At 49.5% G+C, this 25,974-nt stretch overlaps 1 protein-coding gene across 1 annotated transcript in view; it reads left to right on the top strand.

The window, feature by feature from the left end:
• NFIC (nuclear factor I C) overlaps nt 1-4,864 on the top strand; it is a 361,746-nt gene extending 356,882 nt beyond the window's left edge. Inside the window, exon 11 of the mRNA XM_043535785.1 lies at nt 4,621-4,864. Coding sequence (XP_043391720.1) covers nt 4,621-4,749 — 129 coding nt within the window. The 3' untranslated portion in view covers nt 4,750-4,864. The remainder of the gene's footprint in view (nt 1-4,620) is intronic.
• The last annotated feature ends 21,110 nt before the right edge of the window (nt 4,865-25,974 follow it).

Raw genomic sequence — 25,974 nt, 5'->3', positions numbered from 1 at the left:
GTGTTCTGGGGTGGGACTGGGGCTGAGGGGTTTGGGGTGCAGGCTGCCCCAGGGCTGCAGCAGGGAGAGAGGACTCCCACCAGCCATCTCTCCCTGCAGCAGCTCGGGCCTGGGCGAGAGACGCCTCTCCTGGGCCGCAGCAGTTCCGGCAAGGCTGGGCTGGGCTGGGCTCGGGGAGGGGCTAGCTCTCCCCGGCCACTGCAGCTCCGGTGGGGCTTACAGGGAACTTTGCTTGGGATCGTGTTTTCCATTGTTGCCCCCTTACTAACATTCAGTGAGGTGTTTTGGTTAGCTAGCTCCCAGTACTAAAAGGGGGAAGGGTCTACGGGAAACCAGGACCCTGAGACTGATAGACCCCAGGAACAATGGGGAGAGGCCAATGCTCCAGGGCAGGCTAATCAGGGAGTCAGGAGGCCAGGGGGGTCCCGTCCTCCGTGTGAGCTGGACTTGCCTGGGTCAGAAAGAGTGGGGCCGAGCTAAGGAGAAAGCAGGGGCCCGAGCTGAGCTGGGGAGCAGAGCTGGGCCAGATGCAGAGGGACCCTAAAGGATCCCAGAAAGAGCAGACCTGTCCTGGGAGCAGAGCTGCAGCAACCAGAGCCAGAGGGGCCAAAGAAGCAGCCCAGGGAGCTGGAGGCAGAGCAGCAGCAGTGCAGAGACAGAGTGGTGCAGCTGGGGCTGGAGCAGTCTGGAGCTGGGTGCGGTGAGCAGCTGGGGAGAGCGAGGGGGACCCTGGGCAGCGGGCCCAGCACAGGGAGACGCCTCAGCCAAGAGGCTCTGCAGGCCAGGCTCGGATCATAACCCCAACAGGGCGGGGGCGACACTGGGAAGAAGGGTCCTACCACTTAGCTCCTAGACTCTTAGCCTGAGAGCGTGTGGCCACCACCAGAGCAAGTGTCCAACCCACAGCATCCCTGCAGCACAGCCAGGGCCGGAGAAGGGGCCTGGGACTTACACGGAACAGACTGTGAACTGCCCTGACGTTCCAGAGACCCTGTTTGTGATGTTCCCTGCCACCGAGCGGGGTGATGTGTTTCCTTTAACCTTTCCCATGTTTCCTTATTCTTTTTAAAATTAATTGTTGATTAAATAACTTGCATTTGCTTTAACTTGTATGTAATGGTCAGTGGGTCAGAGAAGTGCCCAGGGCAGAGAGAGTACCCCGGAGTGGGGACACCCTAGCCCCTGTCCTAGGTGACCGCAGCAGGGTTGGGGGTCGAGCCCCCCAGGAATCCTGGACCCAGCCTTGTTGGGGTTACGAGGACTCTGCCAGACAGGAGAGTGGAAGGGGAGTCCTCAAGGGCAGGGAGGCCACCGGGTAAAGGAAGTGGGAGCGATGACTCAGATCCTTTCGCTAGCCCACTTCACCAGGGTAGTGCAGAAGCCAGGAAAGTTCCCCACAATAGCGGGACTATTCCCCTGCTTACACTTGCATTTATCAACATTGATTTTCAGCTGCCATTTTGTTGCCCAGTCACCCAGTCTTGTGAGATCCCTTTGTAGCTCTTCACAGTCTGCTCTGGACTTAACTGTCCTGAGTAATTTTGTATCATCTGTAAATTTTGCCACCTGATTGTTTACCCCTTTTCATAGATCATTTATGAATATGTTGAACAGCATAGGTCCCAGTACAGATCCTTGGGGGACCCCGCTATTTACCTCTCTCCACTGTGAAAACGGACCATTTATTCCTACTCTTGGTATCCTGTCTTTCAACCTGCTACTGATCCCTGAGAGGACCTTCCCTCTTATCCCATGACTGCTTAGTTTGCTTAAGAGCCTTTAGTGAGGGACCTTGTCAAAGACTTTCTGAAAGTCCAAGTCCACTATATCCACTGGATCACCCTTGTCCACATGGTTGTTGACCCCCTCAAAGAATTCTAATAGATTGGTGAGGCAGGATTTCCCTTTACAAAAGCCACAGTGACTCTTCCCCAAGCTATCATGTTCATCTGTGTGTCTGATAATTCTGTACTTTGCTCCAGTTTGCCTCATACTGAAGTCAGACTTACCAGCCTGTAATTGCTGGGATCGCATCTGGAGCTTTATTAAACAATCGGCTTTACATTACAGTCACCTGGCACAGAGGCTGATTTAAACAACAGGTTACATACCACAGTTAATAGTTTCATCATTTTGAATTTCTTCAGAACTCTTGGGTGATTCACACCTGGTCCTGGTGACTTATCGCCATTTAGTTTATCAATTTGTTCCAAAACCTCCTCTATTGACTCCTCAATCTGGGACAGTTCCTCAGATTTATCACCTAAAAAAGAATGGCTCAGGTGTGGGAATCTCCCTCTTCCTCTGCCGTGAAGATCAATGCAAAGAATTCCTTTAGCTTCTCCGCAACGGCCTTGTCTTCCTTCAGTGCTCCTTTAGCATCTCCATCGTCCAGTGGCCCCACTGGTGGTTTGGCAGCTTCCTGCTTTGCATGTACTTAAAAACATTTTTGCTGTTAATTTTTGTGTCTTTTGCTAGTTGTGCTTTACTTTTTGTTTTGCTTTGTTTTTGGCCTGCCTAATTATACCTGTAAGCAGAGCCAGGATGAGCTCTACCCAGACATCTGGTGGCGAGTCCTGGTGGGTTGTGGAAAAGAACTTCAGGGGCTGACCTCATTGGCACCCACCCCCCGCCTCGACGGTCACTTTGGCTGCTGTAGGAGCCCCAGTTTCTCTGTTATTGGGGCAGGAATAAACTGTTATGAATCCTGTTGGTGGTGGTTCCCCAACATAATGCCACGTGGTTTCTCTCTGTTATTAAAAGTCTTTTTGCTACACTCAGACTCTGTGCTTGCGAGAGGGGAAGTATTGCCTCTGGGAGGCGCCCAGTTGGGGTGGTATATATTTGTCCCAGGTCACTGGGTGGGGGCTCGAGCCAGTTTTGCATTGTGTTATTGGAATGGAACCCCTAGATCCTGAACCCAGCCCTTGTTGCTGCCAACTCTGACGGGCAGAAGGGTTACAGACTTTTACACTCGACTTGCAGAGTTTATGCTTCTTTCCATTTTCCTCAGTAGCACTGGGCTTCCAATTTTGAAAGGATGCCTTTTTGCCTCGAACTGCTTCTTTTACTCTATTGTTCAGCCATGGTGACATTTTTTGGTCCTCTTATTGGTTTTTTTTTTATTTGGGGTATACATTTATTTTGAGCCCCTATTATGGTGTTTTTAATTAGTTTCCATGCAGCTTGCAGGCATTTCACTCTTGTGACTGTTCCTTTTAATATCCGTTTAACTTGCTTCTTCATTTTGGTGCTGGTTACGTTTTTGAAGTTAAATGCTCCTGTGATGGGTTTTCTCAGTACTTTCCCCCTTACAAGGGTGTTAAATTTAATTACATTATGGTCACTGTCTTATGCACCACTTAGGACTAAATCAAGAATCTCCCCAGGTGGGTTCTGGGACTAGCTGCTCCAAGAAGCGGTTATTAACGGTGTCTAGAAATTTATCTCTGCACCCTGTCCTGTGGTGACATGTACCCAGTCAGTATGGGGATAGATGAAATCCACCACTATTACTGGGCTTTCTGTTTCTGTAGCCTCTCTAATCTCCCTGAGCCTGTCAGAGTCACACTCATCCTCCTCGTCAGGGGGTCGGTAATACATTCCTACTGCTCTACTTTTATTATTCACACATGGAATTTCTATCCACAGAGATTCTCTGGTACCATCTGATTCATTTAAGATTTTCACTACATTTGACTCTGTGCTTTCTTTCACATACAGTGCCGCTCGCCCACCAACACAGCTACTCTGTCATTCCTGTATATTTCGTACCCAGGTATTACCGTGTCCTGATTATCATCGTTCCACCAATTTTCTGTGATGCCTCCTAAATCAGTAGCCTCATTTAATACCAGGTGCTCAAGTTCAGCCATTTTAATATTTAGACTTCTAGCGTTTGTGTATAAGCACTTATAACATTTGTCGCTATTTAGTTGTCTTCCTTCATGTGATGTAATTGAATGGGACTCTTTTTCATTTGACTGTTTCTCTGCATTTCCTACGTGCACTTTACCAATCTCTATCCCCTCCTCTCTGCTAGGATATAGAGAATCCCCTTTAATAAATCCTCCCCTAAGGGATGTCTCTGAACCATTGCTCCTCCGCATCTCTCAGCTTTCTCCCTCCTCAATGAACTTTTGAATTTTCTATGCCAGCAATCTGGTTCTGTTTTGGCTTCGGAGGAGCCCATCCTTCCTGTACAGGCTCCTCTTTTCCCACATGGTTCCCCAGGTCCTAACAAACCTAAACCCTCCTCCCAGCACCATCGTCTCATCCCCGCGTTGGGGCCCTGGAGTTCTGTCTGTCTTACTGGCCCTGTGCTATTTCAGAGAATGCTCCCAGGGAGGCTCTTGACTTGAATCTCTGACCTAGCAGCCTAAATTTGGCCTCCAGGACCTCCCTCCTGCCTTTCCCTATGTCACTGGTACCTACATGTACCACGACCACTGGCTCCTCCCCAGCACTGCCCAGACGTCTGTCTAGATGGCTCGAGAGAGCCACAACATTTGCACCGAGGAGGCAATTCACCGTGTGGTTCTCCCGGTCACCACAACCCAACTCTTTATACTTCTAATAACCAACCCCTCATTACTGTCTCCTGTCTCTTCCTAACAACAGGGTCCCCTCCCTTGGAGGGGTGTCCTCCGTGCGAGAGGATACCACGACGTCTTCTGGAAAGAGGGTCCCAACTACAGGACTCAGTTTCCATCTGTTCTCCTTCCCCGAGACTTTCACCCTCCCCAGTAGCACAGAAGCTGCCAGACTGGGGCTGGGCCTGCTCTGCTGTGTCCCGGAAAGCCTGGTCTGTGTCCCTGGCTGTCTCCCTTAGCGCCTCCAGTTCAGTCACTCTGGTCTCCAGAGCCCAGGAGCTGTTTGTGCTGAATACACACATACTCCACCTGCCTGTAAGGCAGGCAATCGTACATGCTGCATTCAGGCTTAATTAGTTCATATTTGTAAAGCTCTTTGAACCTATCAGGTGGAAAGTCCTTCAGACGTGCAACATATGGTAAAGCGCCCAACAGTGCGTGTATGCACCACTGCCTTCCCTTGTGTGGAATCAGAACAGCTCAGATGCATGTCATGGGCCCTATACCACTAACAGAGATTCTCCTTTAGCTCAAATGGCTGTGACTCCTAATCTGGGTTCTCTTGCCAGCTGCTGTAGTGAAGCTCAAAATAGCCGCACATTACCAGGTTTTTTTATATTAGTTTACCTGTGTTCTGCCAGGTAGACTTCTTGGAGGCTCTGCAGGGCAGCTGACTGAGCCACTGAGTCATTGAGCAAACAATTCCCATTACCACCAGGTCTTCTGACTTTTGCAGAAACTCCCCCATGGTTACCAAAGAAGTTCGTCTAGCTCTTGCATCAGCCAGCTCAAAGTTTCCGTCGGTCATGTGAGGAAGGCTCTTGAATCAGTGAACCTAGAAGGAAGTGAAAACAAAACAGTGCTCTGACAAATATAGCTTCTAGGAAACAAAACTAAAGAGAAATTAGAGAGAAACTTCCCTTGGCCTGCAGAATGCAAAGCTGTTAATTTAAAGCACTTTATAAACAATTAACTAAGGCCATGTCTACCCTATGGGTGTACAGTGGCATAACCCCATTGTGTAGAGTCTAGATGCAGCCCACAGTGAAGGAAGGGGTTTTTCTGATTTTGTAGGAACTCCACCTCCCCAAGTGATGGTAGCTGGATTGATGGACGCATTCCTCCATTGACCTAGCTGTATGTCAGCATAGCTACAGCGTTCGGGGTGGATTTTTCACACCCCTGAGTGACATGGGTGTGTCAGTCGACCTCAATTTTAACTGTAGCCGGGGCTATAACCTCTTTATTGCCTTGGGAAGTAGGTATTATTATAATGATTTTATAGCAGGGTAAACTGAGGTGTCCTGCCTGCCCAAGCCCTACAGATAACCTGCCTGTTCCCTGGAGCATGATGTTTGCTCACTGCCATCACAGCTGAAATGTGACTAGAGGTAATAAAATTATCCAGGCCTTTAATAAGTAAAATCCAGCCACAGGATTTCCTGGAGTGACTTTTTGTAGCACCTCTTTGACCAAAGTGGCACCTCTGGGACTAGAACCCAGGAGTCCTAACGCGCTGCTTCCTGCACTGATCACTAGGCGAAGCTCGCGCTCTAGATCATTGGCCCAGCTAATCTGGTGCCCAAGGGTAAGTGTGAAAACAGGGTGAATTTGGCAATGCAGGCTAGAGAAATCAGCTCCCCATCTAAAGACTCAGGGTGTTAAAGTTTAAAGTCCGGCAGGAGTTCTTTCCTTGCTTCTGGGAACAAACCCACAAGGGCCGGTCTTACAGGGATGCTGGCGGGAAGCCCCCAGTTCCTGACTCGGTGGCACCTCTGGAATGAACAGCCAGCCGTGGGGCTGAGGTATGGAAAACCTCCCCCTCTGTCTGCATTGTTCCCTCGGGGGGCTGTAACCGATGTCAGCCAAAGGGGGGCTGCTGTGCATGAGTCTGGTCTGGCCTCTGGCGTTTTCCTTCTCTCCGGGCCAGGCTTTGTGATTCCCCGGGTAGCTAGTGGGTGTTGCTCCTTATCCACCTGTGGGTGGCAGCTCTTCATATTGCTGGCCAGCAGCCTCTGATTTCTTATCTCTCCAGCTGAGCTGGTTGCCTGGAGGAACCTGCTAAGAAGCCACGAGCCAGTGGCTCATTTGTCTTCCTACAGATGCTAGGAGGGCTCGCCAGGATAGCTACGGTGGCAAAGTTTTTCTAGCGTAGATGACGCCTCAGACAATGCCATCCTTGGACGAGCCCCAGGAAAACACAAGAGTTTCCAGGGGAGGCTCCAACATCCCAATGACATTCGATGGATGCCCGACTGCCAGGGTGCCTTGGGAAATCTCCCCTGAGTCTGAGGTAGGAAATGCCCCCAGCCAGTTACCCAAGAGAAGCCTCGTAAATTGCAAAGCTCCGGAAACAACATTTTGTCTCCTTTCTAGGGCAGAATCTACCCGACAGCTCAGCCTGCTCCGCAGACCCCCAGGGAAGGGACCACCGGCAGTGTGAAGCCCAGGGCCTGTGTGCATTAGGGACTTTGTGCAGGTGTGGCTACACCTGATAGCCCACCCCAGGAGAAGACCCGCTGCGGACTGGTGCACCAGAGGCCTGCACCCAATAGCGGATTAGCCAGTGGGCTGATGGGGCCCATTACCAGGGCCAACTAGGAGGCCCCCAGAAACCCTGAGTGGCCCTTGACCCATCCCTGGCAGCAGCTGCGGGATGGGGGAAGCCCCCCCAGTAACTCCCGACCCCATCCCCAGCAGATATCCCCAGGCGGCAGAAGCCCCAGCGCCTGCCATCCATCCCCAGCAGAAGCCGGGGGGCAGCAAAGGAAGCCCCTGTGCCCGACCCTGGTCCCCCGAGAAGCGCAGAGGGGTGGTGGGGGAAGCCCCAGCATCTGGACCCCTGCTGGGGCCCTGGGACTGAAGGAGCCCTCACTCCCCACTGTGCCCCAGGTGGCACAGGGACAGAGCTTCTCCAGTCTTGGGGCCACAGTGGGGTGGGCAGAAAGGAGCAAAAAGGGTTGTGAGTCTGCACTGGGGGGCCGAATAGGGGGGACCCTGGGTGGAACAGGGGCGGCACGCCCAGGGAAGGGGCAGAAAGGTTTGGGGCTGTGGGTGGGGCTACTTGCTCTGGCCTAGGGCCCCACGAAACCTTAATCCACCTCTGCGTGCACCAGCCTAGCTGCAGCGATGCAGCTGAACCTGGACAAACCGGCTGGAAGAGATAGGCCCCCTAGGCAGTCCCACGTGAGGAGTTTAAAGCAGTTTCTGCTCCTGCTCGTGAGCTGTTTGGGGCTGCGGGTCCATGCAGCACCTGGCACAGTGAGGTTCTGCTCCATGGCTCAGGCTCCTAGGTGCTACTGCACTGTGTAGACTGGTACCCACCTCCTCCGGCCAGCTTATGTAGGTCTTGCAGTCCCATGTTCTACGAAGGGTTTTTCTCTCCCCTGATGTTGTGTGAAAAACCCAATCAAATAACAGGGGAGCAGGGGCAGCCGCAACTGGGACTGCAGCATCGGAGGGACCCTCAGCTGGGGCCACCTCACGCACCTGCTGGCCCCACAGCTGTGGAATGGTGACACCCCCCCTACACCCTCCTGTTGGGGGGCACTAGGACCAGGCAGTGCCCTCTTCCCCCGAAACATGTGGCCAACTCTGGGGAAGAAAAATTCCAGCGAGGGACAGCCAGAGAAACAGAGATCCTGGCACCAGGCAGCTTTGACTCTTGCTATTCTCACCCCTGTACTGACTGGCTGGCTCCAACCCTTCCTGCCCAGTTTCACTCCCCCTGCCCAGTGTGCTCCTCGCCTGCCCCCCTCACCCCAACTGCCTCCCACTGCCCCACTCCCTCCCTTTGTCTCCCTGTCTAGTGAATCCCCCCTGGGATAGACACAGCAATTTCCTGCAAGATCGTTGGGAGATCTTGAATTTAGTTTAAATAGTTTTGGAGGCCAAGTTTATGTATTCTTGGGGGATTGCCTGTGACTTCTCTGGGGGAGATGTGACCAGTGTTCTAAGCATGGAACGACTGTTTGAAGCAATGTGCCAGACAAGAAGGAACTTTTGGGACAAACAAAGTTAAGTGGTTTTCCTAGGAAATACCTGGGGGGAGAGGAAGGGGAGATATGCAAATTCCACCTCAGGACCCACTCTTTTGAAGATACACCCTGAGGAGAGACCCAATACCTTCCCAGAGACTCTGAAGATCAGAGTCCCCAATGGTGTAAAGGAAAGGCTGACCTAGGCGTGTGTGTTCTTGTTCAGAGCACAAGCTGCTATGAACTCATGATCACAGAAAACCCCATTGGTGGGGTCTGAAGGGCTGACTCCTAGCAGAGCCCTTGTTGGAGCTGGGGTGAGCTCTGGGGGTTCTTTTATTGTTTCACCTTAAGAATCAATGTGTTTTCTTAGAAAGCTAGGTGGTAGCTTATCACTGTGGGCAGTTCCTTTGTTCCTAGCCTTTGAAGGGAGTAAGCAAAGTGCAGACACTGGCCGGGTTAGGCCGTCTGGCTTGCTGGGGAACTAGTGTAGGCAGGGGACTGTGCAGCCTGGAACAACCCTGGTCTGGAGGGAAGGAGAGAGAGATGCGGGTCTGCACCCAAGAGAAGTGATGGCTGAGAAGCCGGGAGCCTTGGGTGGGTGCCCATGAAGAGGAAATTCAGGTGCAGTTGGCTCCTAGCACTAACATGACATTTGAAACCATCACTCTGCTTGTCAGTTACACCCCTCCCGCCTCCTGGGGGTCAGTCTGGTCTATTTCAACAGGAAGTGCTCCAGGGCAGAGATTGTCTATAACTCTGTGCGGTGCCCTGCACAGTGGGAGTGTCATAAATATAAAGGGAAGGGTAACCACCTTTCTGTATACAGTGCTATAAAATCCCTCCTGGCCAAAGGCAAAACGCTTTCACCTGTAAAGGGTTAAGAAGCTAAGATAACCTCGCGGGCACCTGACCAAAAGGACCAATGAGGGGACGAGATACTTTCAAATCTGGAGGGGGGGAACAAACAGTTTGTCTGTGGATGCTTTTGCCAGGAACAGATCAGGAATGCAGCCTTGCAACTCCTGTTAAATTAGTAAGTAATATAGCTAGAAATGAGTTAGTCTCTAAGGTGCCACAAGTACTCCTTTTCTTTTTGCGAATACAGACTAACACGGCTGTTACTCTGATAGCTAGAAATGCGTTAGATTTCCTTTTGTTTAATGGCTGGTAAAATAAGCTGTGCTGGATGGAATGTATATTCCTGTTTTTGTGTCTTTTTGTAACTTAAGGTTTTTGCCTAGAGGGATTCTCTGTGTTCTGAATCTGATTACCCTGTAAGGTATTTCCCATCCTGATTTTACAGAGCTGATTCTTTTACCTTTTCTTTAATTAAAATTCTTCTTTTACGAACCTAATTGATTTTTCATTGTTCCTAAAATCCAAGGGTTTGGGTCTGTGTTCACCTGTACAAATTGGTGAGGATTCTTATCAAGCCTTCCCCAGGAAAGCAGGTGTAGGGCTTGAGGGGATATTTTGGGGGAAGACGTCTCCAAGTGGTCTCTTTCCCTGTTCTTTGTTTAAAACGCTTTGTGGTGGCAGCATACTGTTCAAGGACAAGGCAAAGTTTGTACCTCGGGGAAGTTTTTAACCTAAGCTGGTAAGAATAAGCTTAGGGGGTCTTTCATGCATGTCCCCACATCTGTACCCTAGAGTTCAGAGTGGGGAAGGAACCTTGACATGGTGGCAGAGCGGTGGGATCATTTTGCCCCAGAAGCACAGTAGGATTTTAAAAGGTTTTGTAAAAGGTGATTGCAGCCGCAGCGTCTTTCTCTCTGCCTGGGGGACAGAGCAGCAGGCATAACAAAAGGACTTTTCTGTAGGCTGAGAACAGCTATCAGAGAAAAAGATATCAGGTTACAGCACAGCAAAATTTTACAAGCCAGTTTTTGTTTTGTTTTCTTTTCTTTTCTTTCTAACTCTCAGGTATAAAGTTAGTTAAAAACAGAGAGGTTAAGATGTCAGACTGCACTGTTCAACAGAAGCTGGAATTAGCCAGATTTGAGGCTGAGGAAAAACAAAAGGAACATGAAAAACAGGTAAAACAATTTCAAGTTACACCTGAAATTTAGAGCCCTTAAGAGAGGACCTGGATTAAGTGATGTGGCTCATGTAAACCAGATGGCAGATCTGTTAGATAAATGGGTCAAAGGAAGGGGTGTAACTAGCTTTGAAGGAATGTGTGACTCAGGAGCGATTCCTGAATGTGTCCAAGGAGGAAATAAAACAGTGTTTATGGGATAAGAAAATGGACTCAGCAGAAAGTCTTGCTTCTTATGCTGATCAATACGAACAGTCCCAGACCACCAGAGAGGCGGGGCAAGCCGGAACAAAACGGGTGGAGGGAGGAGAGAGGAACAACCCTGGTCGCAGTTGGAGCGAACACCAGAAGGGACACCCTCAGACCACACCCTACTACCAGGGGCAGCCCAAGGCCCCAACTACACCCCAAGGAACACTCCAGACACCTTATCATCCCTCCACACCATTCTCCAGCAACCCACCTTGCCCCAGTGACCCGTCAGCTGGACCATGTTTTAAATGTAACGAGCTGGGGCATGTAAAGGCCAACTGCCCCAAGAACCCCAACAGATTACAGTTCATTGCACCGAAATCACACCAGAGGTCCTCAGGCCCAGATACCTCCCAGATACCTTCAGAGCGGAGGGAAACGGTGAGTGTGGGCGAGAAGAAGGTCATCACGTGGAGGGACACTGGAGCACAAGTGTCAGCTATCCATGCTTCTTTAGTGGACCTCAATTTAATCGACCCAGAGGTCCAAGTGACAATTCAACCCTTCAAGTCAAACTCTTTTGACTTGCCTACAGCCAAGTTGCCTGTCCAGTACAAGGGCTGGTCAGGAACGTGGACTTTTGCAGTCTTTGATGATTATCCCATCCGCATGCTGTTGCGGAAAGACTTGGCCAATCATGTGAAGCTAGCCAAGAGGGTGGGAATGGTCACCCGCAGCCAGGATAAGCAAGCTGTCACACCCATCTCTGTTCAGGAAACTTCTACCAGGACCCGGTCAGAGGTGATGGAACCGGACCCCATGCCAACATCTGCAACAGCAGTAGTGGATCCAGTCCCAGAGACCCAGACTGAGCCAGTCTCAGAACCAGAACCGGCGGAACAACCAGCACCAGAACCGTTGCCAGCACTGAATCCAGTACTTGCAACCCCAACACCAGAGGGCCCCACTGAACCTGCACCAGCAGCAGCAGATAACCCTACACAAGAGGCTCAGCTGGAGCCTGAACCCCAACATAGTGCACCAGCGGAGAGCGGTTCACAGTCAACAGAAACAGCCCCATCACCTGCATCGCTCCCAGAGGGACCAAGCCCAGGTCCACAATCCAATGAGGAATTGATGTCTACAGCATCAAAGGAACAGTTCCAGACCAAACAGGAAGCAGATGAAAGCCTCCGGAGAGCTTGGACGGCGGCACGGAGGAACCCACTGCCTCTCAGCTCTTCTAATCGATCCAGGTTTGTTGTAGAAAGAGGACTTTTATACAAGGAAACTCTTTCTGATGGGCACCAGGAAGACTGGCATCCTCAGAGACAGTTGGTAGTTCCAACTAAGTACCGGGTCAAGCTATTAAGCTTAGCCCACGATCATCCTAATGGCCATGCTGGGGTGAACAGGACCAAAGACCATTTGGGAAAGTCGTTCCACTGGGAGGGAATGGGCAAGGATGTTTCTACCTATGTCCGGTCTTGTGAGGTGTGCCAAAGAGTGGGGAAACCCCAAGACCAGGTCAAAGCCCCTCTCCAGCCACTCCCCATCATTGAGATTCCATTGCAGCGAGTAGCTGTGGATATTCTGGGTCCTTTTCCGAAAAAGACACCCAGAGGGAAGCAGGACATACTGACTTTCATGGATTTGGCCGCCCGATGGCCGGAAGCAGTAGCTCTAAGCAACACCAGGGCTAAAAGTGTGTGCCAGGCACTAACGGACATTTTTGCCAGGGTAGGTTGGCCCTCCGACATCCTCACAGATGCAGGAACTAATTTTCTGGCAGGAACTATGGAAAGCCTTTGGGAAGCTCATGAGGTGAACCACTTGGTTGCCACCCCTTACCACCATCAAACAAATGGCCTGGTGGAGAAGTTTAATGGAACTTTGGGGGCCATGATACGTAAATTCGTAAATGAGCACTCCAATGATTGGGACCTAGTGTTGCAGCAGTTGCTCTTTGCCTACAGAGCTGTACCTCATCCCAGTTTAGGGTTTTCACCATTTGAACTTGTTTATGGCTGCGAGGTTAAGGGGCCATTACAGTTGGTGAAGCAGCAATGGGAGGGATTTACACCTTCTCCAGGAACTAACATTCTGGACTTTGTAACCGACCTACAAAACACCCTCTGAACCTCTCTAGCTCTTGCTAAAGAAAACCTACAGGATGCTCAAAAAGAGCAAAACGCCTGATATGATAAACATGCCAGAGAGCGTTTCTTCAAAGTAGGGGACCACGTCATGGTCTTAAAGGCGCTCTAGGCCCATAAAATAGAAGCATCGTTGGAAAGGCCATTCACGGTCCAGGAGCTCCTGGGAGCTGTTAATTATCTCATAGCATTCCCCACCTCCAACCGAAAGCCTAAGGTGTACCATATTAATTCTTTAAAGCCCTTTTATTCCAGAGAATTAAAGGTTTGTCAGTTTACAGCCCAGGGAGGAGATGGCGCTGAGTGGCCTGAAGGTGTCCACTACGAAGGGAAAAGTGCGGGTGGCGTGGAAGAGGTGAACCTCTCCCTGACCCTTGGGCGCATGCAGCAACAGCAGACCAAGGAGCTGTGCTTTAGCTACTCACCGACGTTCTCAGCCACCCCAGGACTGACTGAACGGGAATACCACGCCATTGACACAGGTAATGCTCACCCAATTAGAGCCCAACCTTACCGGGTGTCTCCTCAAGCTAAATCTGCTATAGAACGGGAGATCCAGGATATGCTACAGATGGGTGTAATCTGCCCCTCCCACAGTGCATGGGCATCTCCAATGGTTCTAGTTCGGGGAGATATGTTTTTGCGTGGACTACCGTAAGCTTAATGCTGTAACTCGCCCAGACAACTATCCTATGCCACACATAGGTGAACTATTGGAGAAACTGGGATGGGCCCAGTTCATCTCTACCTTGGACTTAACCAAGGGGTACTGGCAGGTACCGCTAGATGAATCCGCCAAGGAAAGGTCAGCCTTCATCACCCACGTAGGGCTGTATGAATTTAATGTGCTCCCTTTCGGGCTGCAGAATGCAGCTGCCACCTTCCAAAGACTTGTAGATGGTCTCCTAGCGGGATTAGGAGAATATGCAATCACCTACCTTGATGATGTGGCCATATTTTCGGATTCCTGGGCAGAACACCTTGAACACCTACAAAAAGTCTCCGAGCGCATAAGGGAGGCAGGACTAACTGTTAAGACTAAGAAGTGTCAAATAGGCCTAAACAGAGTGACTTACCTTGGACACCAGGTGGGTCAAGGAACTATCAACCCCCTACAGGCCAAAGTGGATGCTATCCAAAAGTGGCCTGTCCCAAAGTCAAAGAAACAGGCCCAATCCTTCTTCGGCTTGGCCGGATATTACAGGCAATTTGTACCGCAATACAGCCAAATCGCCGCCCCACTGACAGACCTGACCAAAGAGAAACAGCCAAATGCAGTTCAGTGGACTGAAGACTGTCAGAAGGCCTTTAACCAGCTTAAAGCGACACTCATGTCTGACCTATGCTAAGGGCCCCAGAGTTTGACAAACCGTTCCTGGTAACCACAGATGCGTCTGAGCATGGTTGCAGTGGGGGAGGTTTAGGTTGGATATTAGGAAAAACTTTTTCACTAGGAGGGTGGTGAAACACTGGAATGCGTTACCTAGGGAGATGGTAGAATCTCCTTCCTTAGAAGTTTTTAAGGTCAGGCTTGACAAAGCCCTGGCTGGGATGATTTGATTGGGGATTGGTCCTGCTTTGAGCAGGGGGTTGGACTAGATGACCTCCTGAGGTCCCTTCCAACCCTGATATTCTATGATTCTATGATTCTGTGGTGTGGGAGCAGTCTTAATGCAGGAAGGACTGGATCAAGAGTTCCATCCTGTCGTGTTTCTCAGCAAGAAGCTGTCTGAGAGGGAAAGCCACTGGTCAAGTGAGCTGTAGCTCACGAAAGCTTATGCTCAAATAAATTGGTTAGTCTCTAAGGTGCCACAAGTTCTCCTTTTCTTTTTGCGAATACAGACTAACACGGCTGCTACTCTGAAAACTGGTCAATCAGTGAAAAGGAATGTTACGCCATTGTCCACGCTCTGGAAAAGCTACGCTCATATGTTTGGGGATGGCGTTTCCACCTGCGAACCGACTATGCTGCGCTACAGTGGCTTCATACCGCCACGGGAAATAACAAAAAACTTATTCGGTGGAGTTTAGCTCTCCAAGATTTTGATTTCGACATCCAACACATCTCAGGAGCTTCTAACAAAGTGGCTGATGCACTCTCCCATGAAAGTTTCCCAGAATCAACTGGTTAAAATCGTCCTTGAGATGTGGAAAATATTGTTAGTCTTTATACAGTTAGTAGTATATTTAGAGGTGCATGTGTCTTATTAACTCTCTTTTCTCCTAGAGCTCCAGGAAAAAATCATAGCCAGTGATTCACCCTATCTGTGATTTGGGGGGCGTGTCATAAATATAAAGGAAAAGGTAACCACCTTTCTGTATACAGTGCTATAATATCCCTCCAGGCCAGAGGCAAAACCCTTTCACCTGTAAAGTGTTAAGAAGCTAAGGTAACCTCCCTGGCATCTGACCCAAAATAACCAATAAGGGAACAAGATACTTTCTGGAGTGGGGGGGAACAAAAGATTTGTCTGTCTGTGTGATGCTTTTGCTGGGAACAGATCAGGAATGCAGCCTTACAACTCCTGTTAAGTTAGTAAGAAATCTAGCTAGAAATGCGTTAGATTTCCTTTTGTTTAATGGCTGGTAAAATAAGCTGTGCTGGATGGAATGTATATTCCTGTTTTTGTGTCTTTTTGTAACTTAAGGTTTTTGACTAGAGGGATTCTCTATGTTTTGAATCTGATTACCCTGTAAGGTAATTACCATCCTGATTTTACAGAGGTGATTCTTTTACCTTTTCTTTAATTAAAATTCTTCTTTTAAGAACCTAATTGATTTTTTCATTGTTCCTAAAATCCAAGGGTTTGGGTCTGTGTTCACCTGTACAAATTGGTGAGGATTCTTATCAAGCCTTCCCCAGGAAAGGGGGTGTAGGGCTTGGGGGGATATTTTGGGGGAAGATGTCTCCAAGTGGTCTCTTTCCCTGTTCTTTGTTTAAAATGCTTGGTCGTGGCAGCATACGGTTCAAGGACAAGGCAAAAAAAGTTTGTACCTCGGGGAAGTTTTTAACCTAAGCTGGTAAGAATAAGCTTAGGGGGTCTTTCATGCAGGTCCCCACATCTGTACCCTAGAGTTCAGAGTGGGGAAGGAACCTTGACAGGGGCCCTGTTCTCTGCTGGCCCTCCAGTGCTGCTATAATAAAAATAACAGCGACAAGGGAGAGTGGCTGATAAATGGTTATACAGGGCGAACAACGAGACTGATTGTGCACAACGCTGTCTCAGTGAGCAAACAGAAACCCGAGAAATGTTTGTATTCTCTCATCTCTATCAGTCAGAGCATTCAGAGGTGCCCAGTGCAGGGCACTGACATCAGGCCAGAGGTATGATTTATAAGCTGACAATGTCCTTTTAAACATGGTTCTTGCCTGCTAGCCCCCAATCCTGCAAACCCTTGCCATGTCGGTAACTCTACACGTCAGCACTGCCGCTGCAGTCATCGAAACTCCTCCTGTGTGAAGCAGGCAGGTGTCTGCAGGATTGGGACCCTCACGGTAGTGTTGCCAACTCTCTTGACTTCCTAGAGAATCTCCTGATACTTGGTGTGTTTTTCCTTAAAGCCTCAGCTCATGGAGTCGGCTGATTACCGAAAATCTCAGCGTTTGTTTGACTCGTGGGCATTGCTAGCTCTGAGGGTTGTAGAGAAAAGCCTGAAAACAAGAGCCCCAAAGGGTCAAAAACCAGCAGGCAAATTAAAAGAACCTAAAATTGAATAATCTCGAGATTTTTAAGCCAGACTCATGATTTTTGGAGGTCTGATTTGTGATTTTTGAACTTTGGGGTTGGTGACACGAAATGCTGTGGGAATGGGCCTTAGAAGCACCTTTGGACCAACAAGCGTGAGATTAGCTGAACTTGTAAAGTTCTTTGCCCTCCAGTGACTAGAGTGGACCACGGTATGTTCTAGGGGGGACTTAATAAAACGCAGGATTTCCAGATCGGAGGCCATTTGTGAGAGCTCTGTGTAAGCACATGGCCCTGGCCTCTCTCAGGTCACACACGACAACTCACCGGATGCCACCTCTGCCAGTAGTAACACACGTATAATTAGACAATTATATTCCTGACCCAGAATTGACAACATCACCACTCCCTATGGTAACACCGCTCACAGCCCCTGTTGGTCCACTGCGTCCTGTCACTGCCCCAGAGGGAAGAGGCAATGGATATTAACTGATCCGACACTGGGATCTAAGCCAAAGAAATGAGAAAAAGCTTGAGGCTCATTGAGATTAGAGATGAAAAAGATGCACCCGTTCACCTGCCTAGAGCCAGGGCAGGAGTCTGCCCTGTGGTGCATCTTCTTAATGTTAGTTCAGTTAAGTCTCAGCTGATGAGGTCTCCTCTGCCTCCCTTGGGACATGACTGTTCTACAGCTTCATACATCTCATTGGCATGACATTTTTCCTGATCTTCAGCCTAAATTCTCGCCTTCCTCCTTCCCTCCTAGCGCTTGTGTAGCCTCCTATCATAGCCTGTAAATGCTAACCACTAGCCTCGGGTTCCCACCTGAAAAGTAAAGTAGAAATGACGCTTACCTACCCAATGGGGTTATGAGGGGAGTTAATTAGCTGCTGTTCATTAAGCATGTTGAAGTGGAAGCACTACATGAGTGATAGGTAGTATTTGAACCAGGTGACACTCATTTATATATTATAGGCAGAACAGGTAACAATGTCCACAGTTAATGTGGCCTGATATTTCCCAACATAAGATCCCATTTTCAGGTGCCAAACATAAATCATTTGATCTGAACTTTCCTATGCTGGGTGTTTGCCTCTGGCTGAATTTTTCTGGAAAGTTTCAGCTCAAACAGTTCAGCCACTTCTGACAATGAAATTCAGAAACAATAAATTGTTTTTGCCTATGTTAAAAAAAATTATCAATTTTGTTGAGAAGCTCTAGCACCCCCATGCTTTGGGGCAGGACCCTGACATTTGTAAGGGGGTTGCCATGATAAATTCCTTGTGAAAACATGCTCAAATCTGGGCAAATCTGAAACCTCTGAATAATCTCAGTTTGCACACGCTCAGTAGAGCCGTGTTAGAACTGGGCAGCCAAAGTCTCTGCAGATTCCATCCGAACTAGGCATGCTCCACCCCCCTTCTCCAGCTCCCGCTGGGACCAGCTGTGAATGGGCTGGAGGAGGAGGGACAATGGGGGATCATGTGGAGGACAGATCACAGAGCTACTGAGCAAGCTCCATCCCAGAGATGCAAGGGCTGAGCAGGGCTTTCCCTGCAATTGGTGCTCGGGGCCTGGGCACTGGAGCTGAGACCGGAGAGGCTGTTCTGTGCCCTCCATGGCAGGGAAGCAGGAATCTGCCAGACTCTAACACAGAGGGGTGGGGAAGAGCCGTGGGGCAGGAGCTCACGGAACAGGAGGGACTATGGCAAGCTGCCTGGGGCAAGAGGGGACTAGGAGCAGGAGGCAGAGAGAGGGGAGGGGAAGAGGGAGATGCTCAGGAATGGAGAAGGATAGGAAGGGGGGGCGGCGTGGGTGGATCATGAGCAGGTACTGGGGACAGGGCCAAGAGCAGAGGGCAGGAGGATAGGAGTGTGTGTCTATGTGGGGGAGATGGGGCAGAAGTCGAGGGTTAAGAGTGGGGCCACGGGGTACAGCAGTGGGCGGAGGACAAGGAGGGATCGTGTGGTGACAGGAGGTGTCAAGGGCTGGTCCCAGGTAGTCAGGCCTGGTGGTTGGAGCAGAGGTCGGAGCCGGACGTAGGGTCAGGACCGGGCTGAGGGTAGAGCTGGAACCAGGGTCCAGGGACAGGCCGGGGTCAGAACCGAGAGCAGAGTCCATAGACAAGCTAGAGTCCGGATGCAAAGCTGCGTAGTCAGAGTCTGGGGCTCAGAGACAGGGCTGGAGCAAGGTCAGAGCTGGGCCGGGACGAGGCTGGAGCAGAGACAGGAACTGGATCAAGGGCAGGCTGGCAGCCTAGGGAGCCTGGCACACCGTGAGGCAGCAGGCAGCTCCTGGCTGGGTTGGCCTGTGGCACAGACTGACCTGCAGCTCAGGTGGGGTGGTGAGCCTGGCAGTCCTCAGAACTGTCTGCCCAGGGACAGGCTGCAGCCAGGTGAGTGCCGAGTGAGTCTGTCGGAGGCTGAGTCATGGCTAAGGCTATGATTATGCCACGGAAGTCATGGACTCCCTGCAGCTGCCCAGTCGCAGGTGGCAGCCGGGGGCCCCTGCAGCTGCCCCAGGGGCATTGGGACCCTGCCGTGACAAAAAGGTAGCCTTACTCATGGCACCTACTGAAGAGCTGGGGACGGGCAGGCATAAGTCGGCCCACATCTAAAGCCTCCCCCGCCAACTTCAGGGTAGAGCTATCAGACCCAAGCAACAAAAAATTGTGGGGGTGGGAGGAGCAAGGGAGAAAGAGGGATGGGAATAAGAGTCACAGTGTAAAATCAGGGAGCCAGAGGGGGACACGGAGCAGAGAACCCCGGGCAGCACCCACTGCTCCTCCAAGGCGTCCAGGGAGCCGGTGGAATTCCGCCCGGAGACATGACCGGAGGAGCGATCAAAAATAGGCCCCACAGTCGTGGAGCCCCCCCACTCCCATCCAGCTTCCTCCTCCTCCTGGTGTGGTGGATATCAGGGCCAGGAGGAAGATGACGAGGGGGGTCTCGTGACTTCGTCGGGCCACGGAGGGGTGTGCACAGATCAGGAGTGCAGCCAGAGCCAGAGGAGATGGTTCTGGAGGAGCCGGACAAGGGGCTGCAGCCTGGCGCACTCGAGGTAGGTGTGCGCCCGGGTCCCCCTCTCGCTGCGGAAGGGGCAAAAAGAAAGGGGGGGGTGGTCAGAACGCCACCCCTGGAATTGTGCCGCCCCAAGCACGTGCTTGCTTTGCTGGTGCCTGGAGCTGGTCCTGGTGTCGGGGGAGGGGCTGAACCGTGCCAGGTGTACGCCCATGTTCACAGCTCCGTGATGGAGCCATCAGGAGTGAGTCATGGCAGCTGAGTGAGCAGCCCTGGTTTGTCTGCAGGTTTGCCTCACAGGAGGGACCATGAGGGACGGCACAGTGACAGAGGAGGAGGCAGGACCATGAGGGACCGTGCGGTGGGGGAGGAGGCAGGACCATGAGGGACCGTGCGGTGGTGGAGGCGAAGCTGATGGGACCATGAGGGACCGTCTGATGGTGGAGGAGGAGGGGAGTTTCCAGGGTTGCCGGGAGGCGGTGGAGGAGATGAAGGTGGTCACGAGGGACCAGGCAGGGGTCAGGTGATGAGGACGAAGGGTCGTGGCCGAAAGGGATGAGTAGCGAGGGAGCCTCCCAAGAGATGTGGGAAACTTCAATCCCTTCTACCTCATACGCGCAGACGCCTCAGGCCCAATGGGCTGGGTATGACGGGATCATTCCCTTTCAGGCCATCTCGGGGAATGGGGATTAATTATTTCCCTAATTAATTATCTCCATGGGCCCTGTGATAAATGAAGTGGGGGGTGGGGGGTTTGGAGTTTGTAAACAACCTGCAAAACACCCTCAAAGACTCTCTAGCCCTTGCTCGAGAAAACCTACACGATGCTCAGAAAGAGCAAAAGGCCTGGTATGATAAACATGCCGGAGAGCGTTCCTTCAGAGCAGGTGACCAAGCCATGGTCCTGAAAGCGCTCCAGGCCAATAAGATGGAAGCGTTGTGGGAGGGGCCATTCATGGTTCGAGAGCACCTGGGAGCTGTTCATTACCTCATCGTGTTCCCAGACCCTATCCTAAAACCTTAAGTATATCAAGTTAATTCTCTAAAGCCCTTTTATTCCTGAGAAATCAAGGTTCTCCAGTTCGTCACTCCAAAGAGACGACGCGGAGTGGCCTGAGGGAGTCTACTATGAAGGAAAAAGCAACGGTGGTGTAGAAGAGGTGAGCCTTTCCATTACCCTTGGGCGTAAGCAGCGAAAGCAAATCCAGGAGCTGTGCACCAGCTTCGCGCCAATGTCTTCAGCCACCCCAGGATGGACAGAATGGGTGTACCATTCCATTGACACAGGTGATGCTTGCCCAATTAGAGCCCATGCTCCTCAAGCCAAAACCGCGATAGAAAGGGAGATCAAGGACATGTTACAGATGGGTGTAATCTGCCCCTCCGAGAGTGCATGGGCCTCTCCAGTGGTTCTGGTTCCAAACCAGACACGTAAATCCGCTTTTGCGTGGACTACTGTAAGCTAAATGCTGTAACTCACCCAGAGAACTATCCAATGCCACACACAAATAAGCTATTGGAGAAACTGGGATGTGCACAATTCATCTCCACCTTAAATTTAACTAAGGGTACTGGCAAGTGCAGCTAGATGAATCCGCCAAGGAAAGGTCAGCCTTCATCACCCACGTCAGGCTGTATGAATTTAATGTGCACCCTTTCGGACGGCAAAATGCACCCGCCACCTTCCAGAGACTGGTAGATAACCTTCTGGCTGGATTTGGGGAATTTGCAGTCGCCTACCTTGACGATGTGGCCATATTCTCTGATTCATGGGCAGAACACCTGGAACACCTCCAAGCTGTCTTCCAGCGCATAAGGGAGGCAGGATTAATCGTTAAGGCCAAAAAATGTCAAATAGGCCTAAACAGGATAATGTACCTTGGACACCAGGTGGGTCAAGGAACTATCAACCCCCTACAGGCTAAAGTAAATGCTATCCAAAATGGGCCTGTCCCTAAGTCAAAGAAGCAGGTCCAATCTGTCTTGGGCTTGGCTGGGTATTACAGACAATTTGTACCACACTACAGCCAAATTGCCACCCAACTGGTTGACCTAACCAGGAAAAAACAGCCAAATGCAGTTCAGTGGAGTGAGAAGTGTCAGAAAGCCTTTAACCAGCTTAAGGCAGCCCTTACCTCTGACCCTGTACTAAGGGTCCTGGACTTCGACAAACCTTTTGTCATAATCACAGATGCGTCTGAGCATGGCGTAGGAGCAGTTTTAATGCAGGAAGGACCAGATCAACAATTCCATCCTGTCGTGTTCCTCAGCAAAAAACTTTCTGAGAGGGAAAGTGACTGGTCAGTCTCAGAAAAGGAATGTTACGCCATTGTGTACGCTCTGGAGAAGCTACACCCATACATCTGGGGATGGCGTTTCCACGTGCAGACTGACCATGCTGCACTGAAGTGGCTTCACACAGTCAAAGAGACTAACAAAAAACTTCTTTGGTGGAGTTTAGATCTTCAGGACTTTGATTTTGAAATACAACACATTTCAGGAGCTTCTAACAAACTGGCTGATGCACTCTCCCGTGAAAGTTTCCCAGAATCAGATGGGTAAAAATGTCTCTGTATTCTAAGTCATTGTAGTCCTTAAAATGTGGAAAATACTGTTTAGTTCTTCATATAATTAGTAGTAAAATTAGAGGTGCATGTATCTTATTAACTCTGTTTTCCTAAACCTCCGCGAAGAAATCCCAGCTGGTGTGGACCCGACCTGAACCAGGCTGGCCAACACCATCTATGATTTGGGTGGGGTGTGATAGATGAGAGGTGGGGTAGCTCCCTTTTATAGACATGCAGCCAGCCAGCAGCTATAAAATCCCTCTTAGTAGCTATTCTCTAATTGCTCTACCTCTAAAGGGTTAAAAAGTCTCCCTGCTATGCATAGGTAAAAGGAAGGGAGCGGGCCCCTGGCCAAAAGAGCCAATGGGAAGGCTACAACTTTTTCAAATTGAAAAAAGACTCCCCTTTTGTCTGTCTGTTGATGCTCTCCCAGGGAGAGGCCGACAGGGCAGAGCTATGCTGTAAGAAGCTTGGGCCAGGTATGAAAAAATCATCGGTATCATACCTAGAAACTGCTCATTTAAAACCCCAGCTATGTGAGCAGATGAGGAAATGTCTCGGAAGACGCAATTAGATTTATCCCTTTTATTTCGTTATGGCTTGTGGATTCCTCTGTGCTAACCCCAGATGCTTTTGTTTTGCTTGTTACCTTTCAGCTGGACCTCAAGGAAGCTATTCTTGATGCTTAATCCTTGTAGTTGCTCTTTTAAAATCTAGCAATAGCCTGAGTTCCCTGATGTATTTTCTTTCTTTCTTTTTTATTAATAAAATTTACCTTTTTTAAGAAGGGAGTTCGATTTGTGTGTCCTAAGAGGTTTGTGCACATGTTGGTTAATTAGCTGGTGGCAGCAGCTGGTTTCCTTTTTTTTGTCTTTCTCAGCTCTTCCCTGGGGGGAGGGGGCGGTGAAAGGGCCTGAGGGTGCCCCACAGGAAGGAATTCCCAAGGGCACCTTCCTGGGCTCTCAAAGGGGTTCTGCACTTGGGTGGTGGCAACATCTACTTATCCAAGGTGAGAGAAAAGCTGTAACCTTGGGAGTTTAATACAAGCCTGGAGCGGCCAGTATTAATTTTTAGAGTCCTTGCAGGCCCCACTTCTGCACTCGAAGTGGCAGAGTGGGGAATTAGCCTTGACAAGCCCTCTCCTGTTCTTTGTGCTGTTCCCTCGATGGCGGCTGGGCCCAGTGTTCGCTCTAATTTTTCCCACCCGTGTGCGGAATGAATTTTGTTATGTGACACATCATCTCCATAATGGTGCATGTAACAAAATTCATGTTGTGGGCATGGGGCCGAGGGGTTTGGCAAGTGGGAGGGGGCCAAGGGTTGGGGCAGAAGGTTGGGGTGCAGGGGCTGAGGGCTCTGGCTGGGGGTGCAGGCTCTGGGGTGGGGCCGGGGATGAGGGGTTTGGGGTGCAGGCTGCCCCTGGATTACAGCTGGGAGAGAGGACTCCCCCCACCTCTCTCTCCCCTCAGCAGTACCTGGGATGGGGGGGAGTGGTGCCTCTCCCCGGCGCGGCAGCTCTGGGGCTGGGGCCACGGGATAGATGCCTCTCCTTCAGCTGCGGCAGGTCTGGAGCTGGGATGGGTTGAGGGAGGGACTCCTCTGAGCACCTGCACAGTGCTTAATAGGCTGCAGTGCAGCTGCATGGCCGTGTAGCTTACTGGGAATTTAGGCTGTGACACTATGCCCCATATTCTTTATAGAAATATTGTTTATGTCATAATCGTGATGTATTTTATGCAAAATAAGTCATGTGAGGTGTCATTGGAAAAGTTATGATTTACTGAATATGATTATCCTATTTGTATATATGCATCATTTTTGTATGTAAAGTTAGGAATATTGACTATACACCTATATGACAAAATTGTTTGCACCTGGGGAATGCCCACCAGACAGAATGCAATCAGCCTGGCTGGCTAGCTGGGACAATTAGGGAGAATAGTAGGAGCATAAAGCCAGACTCAGCCCGAACAACCGCTGAAGTGCAGGCCTGAGAAAAGCTGAGAGGAGGTTTTGAGTCGAGTGCTGACTGCAAAGGGCTTGGAGGAAAGAAACGATCTTGTGTTGTTGATTCCTGTTGTGTTCAGGGAACCAGCTCTGTGTATGTTCTTTGTAAATAAACAGGACCTCACCAAAGGAACACCTGACTTCCTCATCAATTTCCTCTTCTAGCCAAAACAACTTAGAAGGTCCTGAACTTTAGCTACCTACTTGGATCAAAAGGGGAACAATATATATACAGAGAAAGCATGTTTAGTACCCTGGAAAGCAATAGATGGCTTGTAATTATAAAGAAAAAAATAGTACAGAGTGAATCTTTAAATAGAATGACATGTATCTCTTATGCCAGATATTTTTGCACTTAATATTTGTTTCTACACAAGCCTTGTCAGCTTTATTAATGAATTGACATTGTGCAGCCCTTGGAAATGTGAACTGCTATAAAGTGCCAAGTATCATGATCTGCAGAGCACACTGAGTTAAACCAAGCACTTGTGCTGACAAAGGTAAAATCCTTCCAGCAACTAGTAATGGGTTTAAATATCATTGTGATCAAACTAGAGATGTCACAAATGCGTGATCCTTGATCTATGTCTGGGCAGCCTCAATATTTAGGAATATTCTGAGCCAAATTTTGTGAAGGCTTATTATGAGTTATTCAGATCTATCTTAGGTTTGCATATAGTGTTTATCACAGTAAGATCTAAGCACCGAATTTAACCTGACTGGAAGTTTTAAAAATCCAGGAGTTGGTTTCCATTGCTTCTTTCAGATGCGACTGTATCCATTTATCCTTGGAAAGGCTTTGTGAATGCCAGAACATACACATCCCGACTTGTAAAGCATCCTGGAGGATTTCAGCAGAGCATTTCTCATCCACGCAAGTTTTGGAGGAATCCAGGCTCAGTTCAATGGAGGGGATACAACCTAATTTTATTGTCTAATATGTCAATTTCAACAGCCAGGATGGGAGGGGCAGGAAAGGGGGTCTGAGGGAGCCTGAAGGTGGGCACAAGTGACCCAGGGACAGAGTGCATGGGGTTCTACAGGGGTCCCTGGGTCAGACATATGCATAATAGGTCACTAAAGGGTGGCATGTGAGATCTCTACTGAGATCCAGTAGCCCACCCATAATAATCATTGTGAAATGTATGCACGGCTGCTATAAAAGAAGTTACGTATTTATTAGGGCTGCCAAGAGATTAAAAAAATTAAGCGTGATTAATCGCACTGTTAAACAATAATCAAATACCATTTATTTAAATATTTTGGATGTTTTCTACATTTTCAAATATACTGATTTCAATTACAACACAGAACACAAAGTGTACAGTGATCACTCTATTTATTTTTGATTACAAGTATTTGCACTGTAAAAAAACAAAAGAAATAGAATTTTTCAATTCACCTCATACAAATACTGTAATGCAATCTCTTTATCATGAAAGCTGAACTTACAAATGTAGAATTATGTACAAAAAAAACTGCTTTCATAAACAAAACAATGTAAAATTTTAGAGCCTATAAGTCCACACAGTCCTACTTCTTGTTCAGCCAATCACTCAGACAAACAAGTTTGTTTATGTTTGTAGGAGATAAGGCTGCTCGCTTCTTGTTTACAATGTCACCTGGAAGTGAGCACAGGCGCTCTTATGGCACTGTTGTAGCCGGTGTCGCAAGATATTTACTTGCCAGATGCATTAAAGGTTCATATGTCCCGTCATCTTCAGCTACCATTCCAG

Source organism: Chelonia mydas, chromosome 25 (genome assembly GCF_015237465.2).
Source record: "Chelonia mydas isolate rCheMyd1 chromosome 25, rCheMyd1.pri.v2, whole genome shotgun sequence".
Lineage (NCBI taxonomy): Eukaryota > Metazoa > Chordata > Testudines > Cheloniidae > Chelonia > Chelonia mydas.
This window is presented reverse-complemented; position numbering and strand designations above follow the sequence as displayed.